Source organism: Stegostoma tigrinum, chromosome 11, assembly GCF_030684315.1.
Source record: "Stegostoma tigrinum isolate sSteTig4 chromosome 11, sSteTig4.hap1, whole genome shotgun sequence".
Lineage (NCBI taxonomy): Eukaryota > Metazoa > Chordata > Chondrichthyes > Orectolobiformes > Stegostomatidae > Stegostoma > Stegostoma tigrinum.
In genome coordinates, this window is record NC_081364.1 from 826,856 (window position 1) to 843,740 (window position 16,885).

Here is a 16,885-nt window from a genome sequence, read left to right on the forward strand (position 1 = left end):
GAACAATTGGATATTTGGAATGAAGGGATCTGGAGATCGAACCACAAAGTGGAGCTGATGCGGAATTTTGACCATGTTTTTACTGAGAAGCACAAACCCACTCCCATTCCTAATTAGGGGGTGTTTTGAACATGACATGGTTCTGTAAATGGGGTTTGCCCAGAATTAATTGGAGTTTTAAACCAGCTGCATTCACACCTGTCATTAAAAGAATCTTTGTGCAAATACTTTGCTGTCATCATTTTTCTGAACTGCCAGAATTATTCTCTATTTGTAATCAGATATAATTACAGCGAGGAATGGTGGTGGCCCTTGTTTGGGAAGAATCTATAATTCCATTAGATTCCATCTCCCTGGTGTGAAAATCCTGTCATAAAGTCGTACAGCCCAGAAACAAACACTTTGGCCCAACCAGTCTGTGCTGACGATAATCCCAACCTACCTGCTCCAAGCCCATAATCCCTCCAAACCTTTCCTATTCTTCTTGTCCAGAGATAGTAGGAACTGCTGATGTTGGAGTCAGAGATAACAAGGTGTGGAGCTGGAGGAACACAGCAGGCCAGGCAGCGACAGACGAGCTGGAAGGCTGATGTTTTGGGTCGGGACCCTTCTTCAGAAATTTCTGAAGAAGGGTCCTGACCCGAAAAATCAGCTTTTCTGCTCCTCCTCTGCTGCCTGGCCTGCTGTGTTCCTCCAGCTCCACACCTTGTTATCTCATGTTCTTATCCAAATGTCTTTTAAATGGTGTGACTGCACCCACATCCACCATTTGCTCAGGAAGTTCATTCCACACACTGGGGGAATGTTGACCAAAATTGCATTAAATGTTCTAGCATATTTGATTAGATTGAGGGATGAAGGCAGACTGCAGCAAAATACAACTGGTAGTAGGGTCAGTGGGGAGAGGGGAGCAGGGTGAAGCTCAGAAGAAAAACAAGATCCGTGAGATAAATTGCACTAGAATGAGAAATAAGAGAGATCAGTCTGAGGGTGTTTTAGACCATCGCATTCAGTTGCATGTATGTAAATGCATGGAACATAATGGATCGGGCGGGGAGCCAGAAGCACAAGTTAGCACATGGAGTTATGATCTTGGAATAATTCCAGCGAGCTGTCTGAGCACTGAGAGGAATGGGAACTTTGTAATTCCTTCTGAAATATAAACAGGAAGAATAAGGAAGGAAAGAGAGGACAGGCGAGCAACACATGTCAAAGAATCTGTTACAATGCAGGGAACAGATGAGGAGTCTATGGATTCAGGAACAGAATCTATTGGAACAACAAAACCAAAGAACTGTGGATTGTGGAAATCAGAAACAAGAACAGACATTGTTGGAAAAACTCAACAGGTCTGGCAGCATGTGTGGAGAGAGAATCAGACTGAGTAAGCCTTCTTCAGAACAAGAACGTGCCAGACCTGAGTTTTCCAGCAATCTCTGTTTTTGTTACTGAATCTATCAGGTGAGAATTAACATAAGAATATAACACAAGGAGGAAGAATAGACCATTCAGCCCATTGGGCCTGCTCCATCCTTTGACACAATAATGACTGAGCTTGAGCCTCAACTCCACTTTCACGTCCACAATCATATCCCTCGATTCGCCGAGAAAGCCTAACCCAGGCTCAAATATATTTATTGGGCTAGAGAATTCAAAAGATTCACAATCCCCTCAGCAGATATTTAGACAGCACGGTGGCTCAGTGGTTAGCACTGCTGCCTCACAGCGCTAGGGACTCAGGTTCAATTCCATTCTCAGGCAACTGTCTGTGAGGAGTTTGCATGTTCTCCCTGTGTCTGTGTGGAGTTTGCATGTTCTCCCTGTGTCTGTGTGGAGTTTGCATGTTCTCCCTGTGTCTGTGTGGAGTTTGCATGTTCTCCCTGTGTCTGTGTGGAGTTTGCATGTTCTCCCTGTGTCTGTGTGGAGTTTGCATGTTCTCCCCATGTCTGTGTGGGTTTCCTCCCACCATTTAAAGATGTGTAGGTTGGGTGGATTGGCTGGTCAAATAGTGCCCAGGGATGTGTAGGTTAAGTGGAAATACAGGGTTACAGGGATTGGCTAGGGTGCTGAGTCTAGGTTGGATCTTCTCCAGAGAGTTGGTGTGAACCTATTGGGCCAAAGGGCCTGTTTCCATACTGGAGATTCTATGATTCTCCCCACCTTAGTCCAAAAAGATCAGCTCGTCATCCAGATACTGTACCCCCAAGTTCCAGATTTCCCAGGAAAAAGAACCATCGCCATCTTTTGCCTGGCCAAGCTTGTCTTCACCCTGGACAACTTCTCTTTTAACTCCTCTCGCTTTCTTCAGGTTAGATGGGTGCCCAGGTGGACCCCAGTTCTGCCTGTCTCTTTGTGGGGTGTGTGGCAAATTCCTTGTTCATTTCCTACTTGTGCCCCCCCACCCACAACTCTTTCTGCAGTGTATCAATGTTATCATTGGTGCTGCCTCCCTCTTTCACCCAGAATTGTAAACCTTTATCAATTTTGCATATTTCCACCCCACTCTCACCTTCACCTGATCCACCTCTGATTCCTCCCTTGACATCTCTGCTTCCGCATCTGAGGACAGGCTGGCCATCAATATCCATTACACATCCATCGACTCCTACAATTACCTTGATTTTACACGCTCACACCCTACTTCCTGTAAAAACTTTATTCCGTTCTCCCAGTTCCTCTGCCTCCATTGCATCTTTTCTGATGATACCAACTTTGACAAGGGGACCTCTGAAATTTCCACATTCTTCCTCAACTGAGAATTTCCTACTATCAGAGTTCAGTGGGCCTTCAGCTGGCTCTGACCTATCTCTCTCACTTCAGCCCTCATGCCCTTCCCCGTCCCACAACAGCAATAGGATCCCCCCATTCCTCACCTCCCATCCCACCAGCATCCACATCCAGAGGATCATTAGCCGTCATTTCTGCCACCTCCAGTGAGATGACAACACCAGAAACAGATTCCCCTCCCCTGTCAGCCTTCCGCAAGTTCCCTCTGGGACATCCTGGTCCACTTCTTCACTCCCTACAACCCCCTACAGCTCCATGGCACCTTCCCCTGCAACTGCCGAAGGTGTAACACCTGCCCATTTACCTCCTCCCTCTCCAGTATCCAAGGGCCCAAACATACCTTCCAGGTGAAGCAACACTTGACCAGCATTTCCCAGAATCTAGTCAACTGCATTTGCTGTTCACAATATGGTCTCCTCTATATTGGGGAAACAAAGCGTAAACTGGGTGACCACTTCACAGAACGTCTATGTTACGCTCACGGAAAAGACCCTGAGTTTCCAGTTGCTTGCCACTTTAACAAGCCAACCTGCTCCCTGGCCAACATCCCTGTCACAGGCTTGCTGCAGTGTTCCAGCGAAGCTTAACACAAGCAGGAAAAAGCACACCTCATTTTCTGCTCAGGGACCCTGCAGCCTTATGGAATCAATTTCAAGTTCAGTAATTTTAGGGGTTGAGGCACCTTCTCCCATGTCGGTCCCCCAACTCGCCCACACACTCATGTGGACTGCTATAACACGGTATCCATTGTTAGCCCCCATTATTAAATTACATTTACTGCCATGTATTCATGTGAGTGCAGTGAAAGGTTTACGTGCTGCCACTTATGGTGCCACTCTATGTACAAAGGAGAAAAATAAAGAAAACAGTTAACGAGTTAAACATTACACCTTCTTACTAAAAAGTAGAGAAACAAAGAAGTGGTTGAAAGTTCAACACCAAAGTCCATACGTGCCTGGCTACATTGGGCTTGTACTCTCCACAAGGGATTGACTTCCTTTCCCAATCCTCAGGCTCGGTCCCACAACATCCGCTCCGCGCCCCCATCACCCCACTGCCACCGACCCTGGGGTTGCCTGCTCCCACTGTCAGAAATCACACAACACCAGGTTATAGTCCAACAGGTTTATCTGAAACACACAGAGCCTGAGCCACCCTCCTTCAGGTGTTGGTGAGAGAGACAGTATCAGACACAAAATTTATCAGAAAAAGATGATCACTGATGAGGATATATTAAACAAACCTGGTATGCTTTAAATCTTTAATTAGTTAGAAAGTTTTAATTGATTAATGTAAATCCCTGATTTATTTCTTTATATTGTTCTGAGAAAACCAAAGGTTTTATCGCTGGATCCGAAAAGTTAACTCTAATTATTGACAACAGATGCTGCCAGACCTGCTGAGCTTTTCCAGCAATTTCTGTTTTTGTTCCAGATTCCCCAGTTCAGGGAATCTGAAGGAGCAATGCCTCCTCCGGGGCTGAGGGGGCGCTGTGCCGGCGGCGGGGTGATAAATATCTCCTCCGGGCCTGAGGGGGCGCTGTGGTGGGAGGAGTTAATCCCCAGAGGTTGAGTGGGCGTTGTGAAGGCAGAATGAGGGACTCCTCCAGGTCTGAGGAGGCGCTGTGTCAGGGGAAAGCATCCTCCCGGGCGGACAGAGCTGTGCCGGGAGGAGGAGTAACTCGTCCGGGACTGAGGGGGCGCTGTGCCGGGAGGAGTGGCTTGTCTGTGGTTGAGGGAAGGCTGCGTTGGGAGGATGAGTGACTCCTCCAGGTTTGAGGGGGCGCTGTGCCAGGGGGAGTGACTCCAGTGGTAGTGATGGCGGTGGCCGGTGGTTTTCGAGCCGGTTGTGCGCTGCTCCGGGCCGGTGCTGTGAGTTCCTGGGCTCTGGGGACTGGAGAGGATGGGCACCGGGGGGGGGGGCGGCGGCGGCAGGCAGTGGATCCCGTGAGCGGAGGAATAGTTAGCAGGAGCCGGGGGACAGCGGCTCCGGAGCGAGCCTAGTCCGGACACGGCGAAGGTCAAACCCGGGGCCGGGTTCAGGGATCATGGGAGGAGGGGAATGGAGCCAAGTGGGAGGGGCGGGGAGAACAGGGGGGAAGGTGTTTGGGGAATATTGAGGCGGAGGGGAGGGTGAGGGGGCAGGGGACTGGGGTGGGGAGGGGAGGGGAGGGTGAGGGGGCAGGGGACTGGGGAGGGGAGGGGAGGGTGAGGGGGCAGGGGACTGGGGAGGGGAGGGGAGGGTGAGGGGGCAGGGGACTGGGGTGGGGAGGGGAGGGGGAGGGGGCGGTGGGGAGGGGAGGGGAGGGGGAGGGGGCAGGGGACTGGGGTGGGGAGGGGAGGGGGAGGGGAGGGGGAGGGGGCAGGGGACTGGGGTGGGGAGGGGAGGGGGAGGGGAGGGGGCAGGGGACAGGGGACAGGGGACAGGGGACAGGGGAGGGGGAGGGGGCAGGGGACTGGGGTGGGGAGGGGAGGGGAGGGGGAGGGGGCAGGGGACTGGGGTGGGGAGGGGAGGGGGAGGGGGCAGGGGACTGGGGTGGGGAGGGGAGGGGAGGGGGAGGGGGCAGGGGACTGGGGTGGGGAGGGGAGGGGAGGGGGAGGGGGCAGGGGACTGGGGTGGGGAGGGGAGGGGGAGGGGGCAGGGGACTGGGGTGGGGAGGGGAGGGGAGGGGGCAGGGGACTGGGGTGGGGAGGGGAGGGGAGGGGGAGGGGGCAGGGGACTGGGGTGGGGAGGGGAGGGGAGGGGGCAGGGGACTGGGGACTGGGGTGGGGAGGGGGAGGGGAGGGGGCAGGGGACTGGGGTGGGGAGGGGAGGGGGCAGGGGACTGGGGTGGGGAGGGGGAGGGGAGGGTGAGGGGGCAGGGGACTGGGGTGGGGGGGTGAGGGGGCAGGGGACTGGGGTGGGGAGGGGAGGGGAGGGTGAGGGGGCAGGGGACTGGGGTGGGGAGGGGAGGGGAGGGTGAGGGGGCAGGGGACTGGGGTGGGGAGGGGAGGGGAGGGTGAGGGGGCAGGGGACTGGGGTGGGGAGGGGAGGGGGAGGGGGCAGGGGACTGGGGTGGGGAGGGGAGGGGGCGGGGAGGGGGCAGGGGACTGGGGTGGGGAGGGGAGGGGGCAGGGGACTGGGGTGGGGAGGGGAGGGGGCAGGGGACTGGGGTGGGGAGGGTGAGGGGGAGGGGACTGGGGTGGGGAGGGGAGGGGGAGGGGGCAGGGGACTGGGGTGGGGAGGGGAGGGGGAGGGGAGGGGGCAGGGGACTGGGGTGGGGAGGGGGAGGGGAGGGGGCAGGGGACTGGGGTGGGGAGGGTGAGGGGGAGGGGGCAGGGGACTGGGGTGGGGAGGGGAGGGGGAGGGGGCAGGGGACTGGGGTGGGGAGGGGAGGGGGAGGGGGCAGGGGACTGGGGTGGGGAGGGGAGGGGAGGGTGAGGGGACTGGGGTGGGGAGGGGGCAGGGGACTGGGGAGGGGAGGGTGAGGGGGCAGGGGACTGGGGTGGGGAGGGGAGGGGAGGGTGAGGGGGCAGGGGACTGGGGTGGGGTGGGGAGGGGAGGGGAGGGTGAGGGGGCAGGGTCATGGGGTGGGGAGGGTGAGGGGGCAGGGGCATGGGGTGGGGAGGGTGAGGGGGCAGGGGACTGGGGAGGGTGAGGGGGCAGGGGACTGGGGAGGGGAGGGTGAGGGGACTGGGGAGGGGAGGGTGAGGGGGCAGGGGACTGGGGAGGGGAGGGTGAGGGGGCAGGGGACTGGGGAGGGGAGGGTGAGGGGGCAGGGGACTGGGGTGGGGAGGGGAGGGTGAGGGGGCAGGGGCATGGGGTGGGGAGGGTGAGGGGGCAGGGGACTGGGGAGGGTGAGGGGGCAGGGGACTGGGGAGGGGAGGGTGAGGGGACTGGGGAGGGGAGGGTGAGGGGGCAGGGGACTGGGGAGGGGAGGGTGAGGGGGCAGGGGACTGGGGAGGGGAGGGTGAGGGGGCAGGGGACTGGGGAGGGTGAGGGGGCAGGGGACTGGGGTGGGGAGGGGAGGGTGAGGGGGCAGGGGACTGGGGTGGGGAGGGGAGGGTGAGGGGGCAGGGGACTGGGGTGGGGAGGGGAGGGTGAGGGGGCAGGGGACTGGGGTGGGGAGGGGAGGGTGAGGGGGCAGGGGACTGGGGTGGGGAGGGGAGGGTGAGGGGGCAGGGGACTGGGGTGGGGAGGGGAGGGTGAGGGGGCAGGGGACTGGGGTGGGGAGGGGAGGGTGAGGGGGCAGGGGACTGGGGTGGGGAGGGGAGGGGGCAGGGGACTGGGGTGGGGAGGGGAGGGGGCAGGGGACTGGGGTGGGGAGGGGAGGGGGCAGGGGACTGGGGTGGGTGAGGGGACTGGGGAGGGTGAGGGGACTGGGGAGGGTGAGGGGGCAGGGGACTGGGGTGGGGAGGGGAGGGTGAGGGGGCAGGGGACTGGGGTGGGGAGGGGAGGGTGAGGGGGCAGGGGACTGGGGTGGGGAGGGGACTGTGAGGGGGCAGGGGACTGGGGTGGGGGGGGAGGGTGAGGGGGCAGGGGACTGGGGTGTGGAGGGTGAGGGGTCAACGGACTGGCGTTGGGAGGGGAGGGTGAGGGGGCAGGGGACTGGGGTGGGGCGGGGAGGGTGAGGGGGCAGGGGACTGGGGTGGGGCGGGGAGGGTGAGGGGGCAGGGGACTGGGGAGGGGAGGGGAGGGGAGGGTGAGGGGGCAGGGGACTGGGGTGGGGAGGGGAGGGGAGGGTGAGGGGGCAGGGGACTGGGGTGGGGAGGGGAGGGGGAGGGGGCAGGGGACTGGGGTGGGGAGGGGAGGGGGAGGGGAGGGGGCAGGGGACTGGGGTGGGGAGGGGGAGGGGAGGGGGCAGGGGACTGGGGTGGGGAGGGTGAGGGGGAGGGGACTGGGGTGGGGAGGGGAGGGGGAGGGGGCAGGGGACTGGGGTGGGGAGGGGAGGGGGAGGGGAGGGGGCAGGGGACTGGGGTGGGGAGGGGGAGGGGAGGGGGCAGGGGACTGGGGTGGGGAGGGTGAGGGGGAGGGGGCAGGGGACTGGGGTGGGGAGGGGAGGGGGAGGGGGCAGGGGACTGGGGTGGGGAGGGGAGGGGGAGGGGGCAGGGGACTGGGGTGGGGAGGGGAGGGGAGGGTGAGGGGACTGGGGTGGGGAGGGGGCAGGGGACTGGGGAGGGGAGGGTGAGGGGGCAGGGGACTGGGGTGGGGAGGGTGAGGGGGCAGGGGACTGGGGTGGGGAGGGGAGGGGAGGGTGAGGGGGCAGGGGACTGGGGTGGGGTGGGGAGGGGAGGGGAGGGTGAGGGGGCAGGGTCATGGGGTGGGGAGGGTGAGGGGGCAGGGGCATGGGGTGGGGAGGGTGAGGGGGCAGGGGACTGGGGAGGGTGAGGGGGCAGGGGACTGGGGAGGGGAGGGTGAGGGGACTGGGGAGGGGAGGGTGAGGGGGCAGGGGACTGGGGAGGGGAGGGTGAGGGGGCAGGGGACTGGGGAGGGGAGGGTGAGGGGGCAGGGGACTGGGGTGGGGAGGGGAGGGTGAGGGGGCAGGGGCATGGGGTGGGGAGGGTGAGGGGGCAGGGGACTGGGGAGGGTGAGGGGGCAGGGGACTGGGGAGGGGAGGGTGAGGGGACTGGGGAGGGGAGGGTGAGGGGGCAGGGGACTGGGGAGGGGAGGGTGAGGGGGCAGGGGACTGGGGAGGGGAGGGTGAGGGGGCAGGGGACTGGGGAGGGTGAGGGGGCAGGGGACTGGGGTGGGGAGGGGAGGGTGAGGGGGCAGGGGACTGGGGTGGGGAGGGGAGGGTGAGGGGGCAGGGGACTGGGGTGGGGAGGGGAGGGTGAGGGGGCAGGGGACTGGGGTGGGGAGGGGAGGGTGAGGGGGCAGGGGACTGGGGTGGGGAGGGGAGGGTGAGGGGGCAGGGGACTGGGGTGGGGAGGGGAGGGTGAGGGGGCAGGGGACTGGGGTGGGGAGGGGAGGGGGCAGGGGACTGGGGAGGGGAGGGGAGGGGGCAGGGGACTGGGGAGGGTGAGGGGACTGGGGAGGGTGAGGGGACTGGGGAGGGTGAGGGGGCAGGGGACTGGGGTGGGGAGGGGAGGGTGAGGGGGCAGGGGACTGGGGTGGGGAGGGGAGGGTGAGGGGGCAGGGGACTGGGGTGGGGAGGGGACTGTGAGGGGGCAGGGGACTGGGGTGGGGGGGGAGGGTGAGGGGGCAGGGGACTGGGGTGTGGAGGGTGAGGGGTCAACGGACTGGCGTTGGGAGGGGAGGGTGAGGGGGCAGGGGACTGGGGTGGGGCGGGGAGGGTGAGGGGGCAGGGGACTGGGGTGGGGCGGGGAGGGTGAGGGGGCAGGGGACTGGGGAGGGGAGGGTGAGGGGGCAGGGGACTGGGGAGGGGAGGGTGAGGGGGCAGGGGACTGGGGAGGGGAGGGTGAGGGGGCAGGGGACTGGGGAGGGGAGGGTGAGGGGGCAGGGGACTGGGGAGGGGAGGGTGAGGGGGCAGGGGACTGGGGAGGGGAGGGTGAGGGGGCAGGGGACTGGGGAGGGGAGGGTGAGGGGCCAGGGGACTGGGGAGGGGAGGGTGAGGGGGCAGGGGACTGGGGAGGGGAGGGTGAGGGGGCAGGGGACTGGGGAGGGGAGGGTGAGGGGGCAGGGGACTGGGGAGGGGAGGGTGAGGGGGCAGGGGACTGGGGAGGGGAGGGTGAGGGGACTGGGGAGGGTGAGGGGACTGGGGTGGGGAGGGGAGGGTGAGGGGGCGGGGGGGGAGGGTGAGGGGGCGGGGGGGAGGGTGAGGGGGCAGGGGGGGGGAGGGTGAGGGGGCAGGGGACTGGGGTGGGGAGGGGAGGGTGAGGGGTCAAGGGACTGGGGTGGGGAGGGGAGGGTGAGGGGTCAAGGGACTGGGGAGGGGAGGGTGAGGGGGCAAGGGACTGGCGTTGGGAGGGGAGGGTGAGGGGGCAAGGGACTGGCGTTGGGAGGGGAGGGTGAGGGGGCAAGGGACTGGCGTTGGGAGGGGAGGGTGAGGGGGCAAGGGACTGGCGTTGGGAGGGGAGGGTGAGGGGGCAAGGGACTGGCGTTGGGAGGGGAGGGTGAGGGGGCAAGGGACTGGCGTTGGGAGGGGAGGGTGAGGGGGCAAGGGACTGGCGTTGGGAGGGGAGGGTGAGGGGGCAAGGGACTGGCGTTGGGAGGGGAGGGTGAGGGGGCAAGGGACTGGCGTTGGGAGGGGAGGGTGAGGGGGCAAGGGACTGGCGTTGGGAGGGGAGGGTGAGGGGGCAAGGGACTGGCGTTGGGAGGGGAGGGTGAGGGGGCAAGGGACTGGCGTTGGGAGGGGAGGGTGAGGGGGCAAGGGACTGGCGTTGGGAGGGGAGGGTGAGGGGGCAAGGGACTGGCGTTGGGAGGGGAGGGTGAGGGGGCAAGGGACTGGCGTTTGGAGGGTGAGGGGGCAGGGGACTGGGGTGGGGAGGTGAGGGGGCAGGGGACTGGGGTGGGGAGGGGTGGGGAGGTGAGGGGGCAGGGGACTGGGGTGGGGAGGGGTGGGGAGGTGAGGGGGCAGGGGACTGGGGTGGGGAGGGGTGGGGAGGTGAGGGGGCAGGGGACTGGGGTGGGGAGGGGAGGGGAGGTGAGGGGGCAGGGGACTGGGGTGGGGAGGGGAGGGGAGGTGAGGGGACTGGGGTGGGGAGGTGAGGGGGCAGGGGACTGGGGTGGGGAGGTGAGGGGACTGGGGAGGGGAGGGGAGGTGAGGGGGCAGGGGGGGGAGGGTGAGGGGGCAGGGGACTGGGGTGGGGAGGGGAGGGTGAGGGGTCAAGGGACTGGGGTGGGGAGGGGAGGGTGACGGGGCAAGGGACTGGCGTTGGGAGGGGAGGGTGAGGGGGCAAGGGACTGGCGTTGGGAGGGGAGGGTGAGGGGGCAAGGGACTGGCGTTGGGAGGGGAGGGTGAGGGGGCAAGGGACTGGCGTTGGGAGGGGAGGGTGAGGGGGCAAGGGACTGGCGTTGGGAGGGGAGGGTGAGGGGGCAAGGGACTGGCGTTGGGAGGGGAGGGTGAGGGGGCAAGGGACTGGCGTGGGGAGGGTGAGGGGGCAAGGGACTGGCGTTGGGAGGGGAGGGTGAGGGGGCAAGGGACTGGCGTTGGGAGGGGAGGGTGAGGGGGCAAGGGACTGGCGTTTGGAGGGTGAGGGGGCAGGGGACTGGGGTGGGGAGGTGAGGGGGCAGGGGACTGGGGTGGGGAGGGGAGGGGAGGTGAGGGGGCAGGGGACTGGGGTGGGGAGGGGTGGGGAGGTGAGGGGGCAGGGGACTGGGGTGGGGAGGTGAGGGGGCAGGGGACTGGGGTGGGGAGGTGAGGGGGCAGGGGACTGGGGTGGGGAGGGGAGGTGAGGGGGCAGGGGACTGGGGTGGGGAGGGGAGGGGAGGTGAGGGGGCAGGGGACTGGGGTGGGGAGGGGAGGGGAGGTGAGGGGGCAGGGGACTGGGGTGGGGAGGTGAGGGGGCAGGGGACTGGGGTGGGGAGGTGAGGGGACTGGGGAGGGGAGGGGAGGTGAGGGGGCAGGGGGGGGAGGGTGAGGGGGCAGGGGACTGGGGTGGGGAGGGGAGGGTGACGGGGCAAGGGACTGGCGTTGGGAGGGGAGGGTGAGGGGGCAAGGGACTGGCGTTGGGAGGGGAGGGTGAGGGGGCAAGGGACTGGCGTTGGGAGGGGAGGGTGAGGGGGCAAGGGACTGGCGTTGGGAGGGGAGGGTGAGGGGGCAAGGGACTGGCGTTGGGAGGGGAGGGTGAGGGGGCAAGGGACTGGCGTTGGGAGGGGAGGGTGAGGGGGCAAGGGACTGGCGTTGGGAGGGGAGGGTGAGGGGGCAAGGGACTGGCGTTGGGAGGGGAGGGTGAGGGGGCAAGGGACTGGCGTTGGGAGGGGAGGGTGAGGGGGCAAGGGACTGGCGTTGGGAGGGGAGGGTGAGGGGGCAAGGGACTGGCGTTTGGAGGGTGAGGGGGCAGGGGACTGGGGTGGGGAGGTGAGGGGGCAGGGGACTGGGGTGGGGAGGGGAGGGGAGGTGAGGGGGCAGGGGACTGGGGTGGGGAGGGGTGGGGAGGTGAGGGGGCAGGGGACTGGGGTGGGGAGGTGAGGGGGCAGGGGACTGGGGTGGGGAGGGGAGGTGAGGGGGCAGGGGACTGGGGTGGGGAGGGGAGGGGAGGTGAGGGGGCAGGGGACTGGGGTGGGGAGGGGAGGGGAGGTGAGGGGGCAGGGGACTGGGGTGGGGAGGTGAGGGGGCAGGGGACTGGGGTGGGGAGGTGAGGGGACTGGGGAGGGGAGGGGAGGTGAGGGGGCAGGGGACTGGGGAGGGGAGGGGAGGTGAGGGGGCAGGGGACTGGGGTGGGGAGGGGAGGGGAGGTGAGGGGGCAGGGGACTGGGGTGGGGAGGGGAGGGGAGGTGAGGGGGCAGGGGACTGGGGAGGGGAGGGTGAGGGGGCAGGGGACTGGGGAGGTGAGGGGGCAGGGGACTGGGGAGGTGAGGGGGCAGGGGACTGGGGAGGGGAGGGTGAGGGGGCAGGGGACTGGGGAGGGTGAGGGGGCAGGGGACTGGGGAGGGGAGGGTGAGGGGGCAGGGGACTAGGGTGATGGGGCAGGTGACTGGGGTGGGGAGGGTGAGGGGGCAGGGTACTGGGGAGGGTTAGGGGGCAGGGGACAGGGGTGGGGGGGGGAGGGTGAGGGGGCAGGGGACTGGGGTGTGGAGGGGAGGGTGAGGGGTCAACGGACTGGCGTTGGGAGGGGAGGGTGAGGGGGCAGGGGACTGGGGTGGGGCGGGGAGGGTGAGGGGGCAGGGGACTGGGGAGGGGAGGGGGCAGGGGACTGGGGTGGGGCGGGGAGGGTTGGGGGGCAGGGTGAGGGGGGTGGGGTGGGGTGGTTGAGGGTGCGGGTTGGAGTGTGGGGAGGGTGCGGAGGTGGGGCGTTGTACGGGGAGTGGAGGGTTAGGGGGCGGGGTGGAGTGTGGTGAGGGGAGGGTGACGGGCCGGAGTGTGGGGAGGTGAGGGGGCGGAAAGTGTGGAGGTGGCGGGGGCACAGTGTGGGGAGGGGATGGACAGGAGTAGACTGAGGCAGGGCAAATCTGGGGCTTACTAAGGTGGTGGGGATTTGGGGCAGGATGATGTGGTGGGGGAGGCGGTGGTGGGTCGAGGTGGTGGTGGGTCAGTGCGGGGGAGGTGGGGCTGGGGGTGGCAGCGTGATAGTTGGGTGAGGGGCAGGGCTGGGGGCAGAGCGAGGGGCGAGGTTGGGGGCAGAGTGAGTTGGTAATGGAGCCAAGTGACTGCAGGGAGGAGGGTTGGGGCAGAGCGAGGGATCGCTGTTGCTGAGGGTTTGATTGGTGTTGACTGGGCTAATTGAGATGGGAGTAGGGGTTTTTGCTGTTTGTCTCGCTCATTACCCCATCTCCCCCTCTCACCACGCAGCCGACTCTGCTCAGAACAAAGCGTTTTCAGAGCGCAGTGTCTTATGCTCAAACCATCAGCAACATTCCTGAAACGAAGCTGTCGTCACTGGACAATGGGCTTCGAGTGGCTACCGAAGAGTCAGATCAGCCGACATGCACGGTGAGCTAACTTTGCTGTCCCATTCTTCAATATAGTACTGTCCGTCCAAATGTATCCCTAACCACATCCCACTCCACATCCCACTCCACATCCTACTCCACATCCTGATCCTCAGTTTGGTAGGCACTGGAACTCTGAACTAAAATAAGAGAAACTCAGCAGATCTGCAACATTTGTGTAGAGAGAAACAGTTTTAACATTCCTAGTCCCTGTTTCCATTTCAAGAATTTCAGATTTCCAGCATCTACGTTATGTTGCTTTAATTTGGGTCGAATGGTGAATCTTATGGCAAACTGGGTCTAAGACATTGCAATTGGTGGGAAGAGATGAATCTTTAAGCCTCTGGCACTCTAAGGTTCATTTATACATGTGCGACACTAGCTCATTTTTTGGTGTAGCTTTTCCCAGTCTTTCCAGTTGTAACTCTACACCTCCAGATTGTCTGTCCACATGCTAATCCCTACAAAATGGCCTGTTCCTAGTGATTTTGGATTGTGAGCTGTTTGACTGTTGAAGGAATCACAGCTAACTTCATGCAAGACCAGCGCATATGCTGTTTTGACATGTGCCCTAGCCTTGGCCGAGTTACCTGCTTAGCCCTGATGTTGTGAATCAGCTCATTCGCCATAGATTTTCATCACTCAGTGGGCTGCAGCACAGTGCACCTTCCCTGAAATGCCTGAGCTTGAAAAAACTGGTATTAATCTCACTGTTCCTGTCTCCATGCAGGTCGGTGTGTGGATCGATGTTGGCAGCAGGTATGAGAACGAGAAGAACAATGGAGTTTCAAACTTCCTGGAGCATGTAATCTTGAAGGTAGAGTACAAGGTCATAGTGCCTGTTGTGTCTCTGAGAGACAGGGTCCTAGTGCCTGCTGTGTGTGAGAGGGGTACAGTCCCTAGTGCCAGTTGTGTCTGTGAGGAACAGGGTTTCTAGTGTCTTCCCTGTATGAGAGGGGTACTGAGGGAAAAGGTTGAACTTTGCTGGCAAGACATATCATCAGAATTTTTCATCTTGTACTCATCAGGACAATTAGGGCAGTATGGTGGCTCGCTGGTTAGCAGTGGTGCCTCACAGCACCAGGGACTCACATTCGATTCCAGCCTCAGAAGACAGGCTGTGTGGAATTTGCATGTTCTCTCCATGTCTGTATGGGTTTCCTCCCAAAATTCAATGATGTGCAGGTCAGGTAGATAGGCACTACAGCAAACTTTGCAGTGCCAAGGAATGTTCAAATTAGGTGGGTTCATCATGGGCTGCGATTGGGATGGGCTGGGTTTGGAGGGTCAATGTTGACTTGATGGGGTTCTATGATTTTGTACTAATTTGCAAGCATACCATTTTAAAAGGGAACCAGTATTTATGTTGTACAGGAGGAGGGTGGTGATTAGTGAGTACAAAGCACACTCGCCAACCAGACTTAGAAGAATGAGGACCAGACAGATTCGATGCGGGGGGGGACGCTTCCCCTGGCCGGGGAGCCTCGATGCCGTGGTGGGGGGACGTTTCCCCTGGCCGGGGAGCCTCGATGCGGCGGGGGGACATTTCCCCTGGCCGGGGAGTCTCATAGAACATTACCGCACAGTACAGTCCCTTCGGCCCTCGATGTTGTGCCGACCTGTCATACCAATCTCAAGCCCATCTAACCTACACTATTCCATGTACGTCCATATGCTTATCCAATGACGACTTAAATGGACCTAAAGTTGGCGAATCTACTACCGTTGCAGGCAAAGCGTTCCATTCCCTTACTACTCTGAGTAAAGAAACTACCTGACATCTGTCCTATATCTTTCACCTCTCAATTTAAAGCTATGCCCCCTCATGCTCGCCGTCACCATCCTAGGAAAAAGGCTCTCCCTATCCACTCTATCTAACCCTCTGATTATTTTATATGTCTAAATTAAATCACTTCTCAACCTTCTTCTCTCCAATGAAAACAGCCTCAAGTCCCTCAGCCTTTCCTCGTAAGATCTTCCCTCCATACCAGGCAACATCCTAGTAAATCTCCTCTGCACCCTTTCCAAAGCTTCCACATCCTTCTTAAAATGCGGTGACCAGAACTGTACACAATACTCCAAGTGCGGCCGCACCAGAGTTTTGTACAGCTGCAGCATAACCTCTTGGTTCCGGAACTCGATCTCTCTATTAATAAAAGCTAAAGCACGTATGCCTTCTTAACAACTCTGTCAACCTGGGTGGCAACTTTCAAGGATCTGTGTACATGGACACAGAGATCTCTCTGCTCATCTACACTACTAAGAATCTTACCATTAGCCCTGTACTTTGCCTTCCGGTTACTCCTACCAAAGTGCATCACCTCACACTTGTCTGCATTAAACTCCATTTGCCACCTCTCAGCCCAGCTCTGCAGCTTATCTATGTCTCTCTGCAACCTACAGCATCCTTCGTCACTATCCACAATTCCACCGACCTTAGTGTTGTCTGCAAATTTACTAACCCATCCTTCTACGCCCTCATCCAGGTCATTTATAAAAATGACAAACAGCAGTGGACCCAACACCGACCCTTGCGGTACACCACTAGTAACTGGTCTCCAGGATGAACATTTCCCATCAACTACCACCCTCTGTCTTCTTTCAGCAAGCCAATTTCCGATCCAAACTGCTATATCTCCACAATCCCATTCCTCCGCATTTTGTACATTAGCCTACTGTGGGGAACCTTATTGAACGCCTTGTTGAAATCCGTATACACCACATCAACCGGTTTACTCTCATCTACCTGTTTGGTCACCTTCTCAAAGAACTCAATAAGGTTTGTGAGGCATGACCTACCCTTCACAAAACCGTGCTGACTATCCCTAATAAATTTATTCTTTTCTAGATGATTATAAATCCTATCCCTTATAACCTTTTCCAACACTTTACCAACAACTGAGGTGAGGCTCACTGGTCTGTAATTACCAGGGTTGTCTCTACTCCCCTTCTTGAACATGGGAACCACATTTGCTATCCTCCAGTCATCTGGCACTATTCCTGTAGACAATGACGAGTTAAAGATCAATGCCAAAGGCTCGGCAATCTCCTCCCTGGCTTCCCAGAGGATCCGAGGATAAATCCCATCCGGCCCAAGGGACTTATCTATCTTCACCCTCTGAAAGATTTCTAATACCTCTTCCTTGTGAACCTCAATCCCACCTAGTCTAGTAGCCTGTATCTCAGTATTCTCCTCGACAACATTGTCATTTTCTAGAGTGAATACTGTTGAAAAGTATTCATTTAGCGCTTTCCCTATCTCATCTGATTCCACACACAACTTACCACTACTATCCTTGATTGGGCCTAATCTTACTTTTGTTATTCTTTTATTCCTTACTTAGTTTCATCATTCTTTCATTCCTTTTTACTATTATTCTAATAGATTTGTCAGGCACGACTCAGCCCTGTTTTACTGTCCACTTCCATGTAAACCGCAATCTCATCCTTAATAATAGACTCTCAAATCTTACCAGTTACCAAGATCAGGCTAGCCAGACTATATAATTTTTCAACTTCTGCTTCCCTCCCTTCTTAAACAAGAATGTTACATTTTTCATTTTCTAGT

The 16,885-nt window shown here is 61.0% G+C and overlaps 1 protein-coding gene across 1 annotated transcript in view; it reads left to right on the forward strand.

Moving 5' to 3' along the window:
* The first annotated feature begins 4,521 nt into the window (after positions 1–4,521).
* LOC125460611 (cytochrome b-c1 complex subunit 1, mitochondrial-like) overlaps positions 4,522–16,885 on the forward strand; it is a 36,382-nt gene continuing 24,018 nt past the window's right edge. Inside the window, exons 1-3 of the mRNA XM_048548252.2 lie at positions 4,522–4,658; positions 13,178–13,318; positions 14,048–14,134. Coding sequence (XP_048404209.2) covers positions 4,605–4,658; positions 13,178–13,318; positions 14,048–14,134 — 282 coding nt within the window. The 5' untranslated portion in view covers positions 4,522–4,604. The remainder of the gene's footprint in view (positions 4,659–13,177; positions 13,319–14,047; positions 14,135–16,885) is intronic.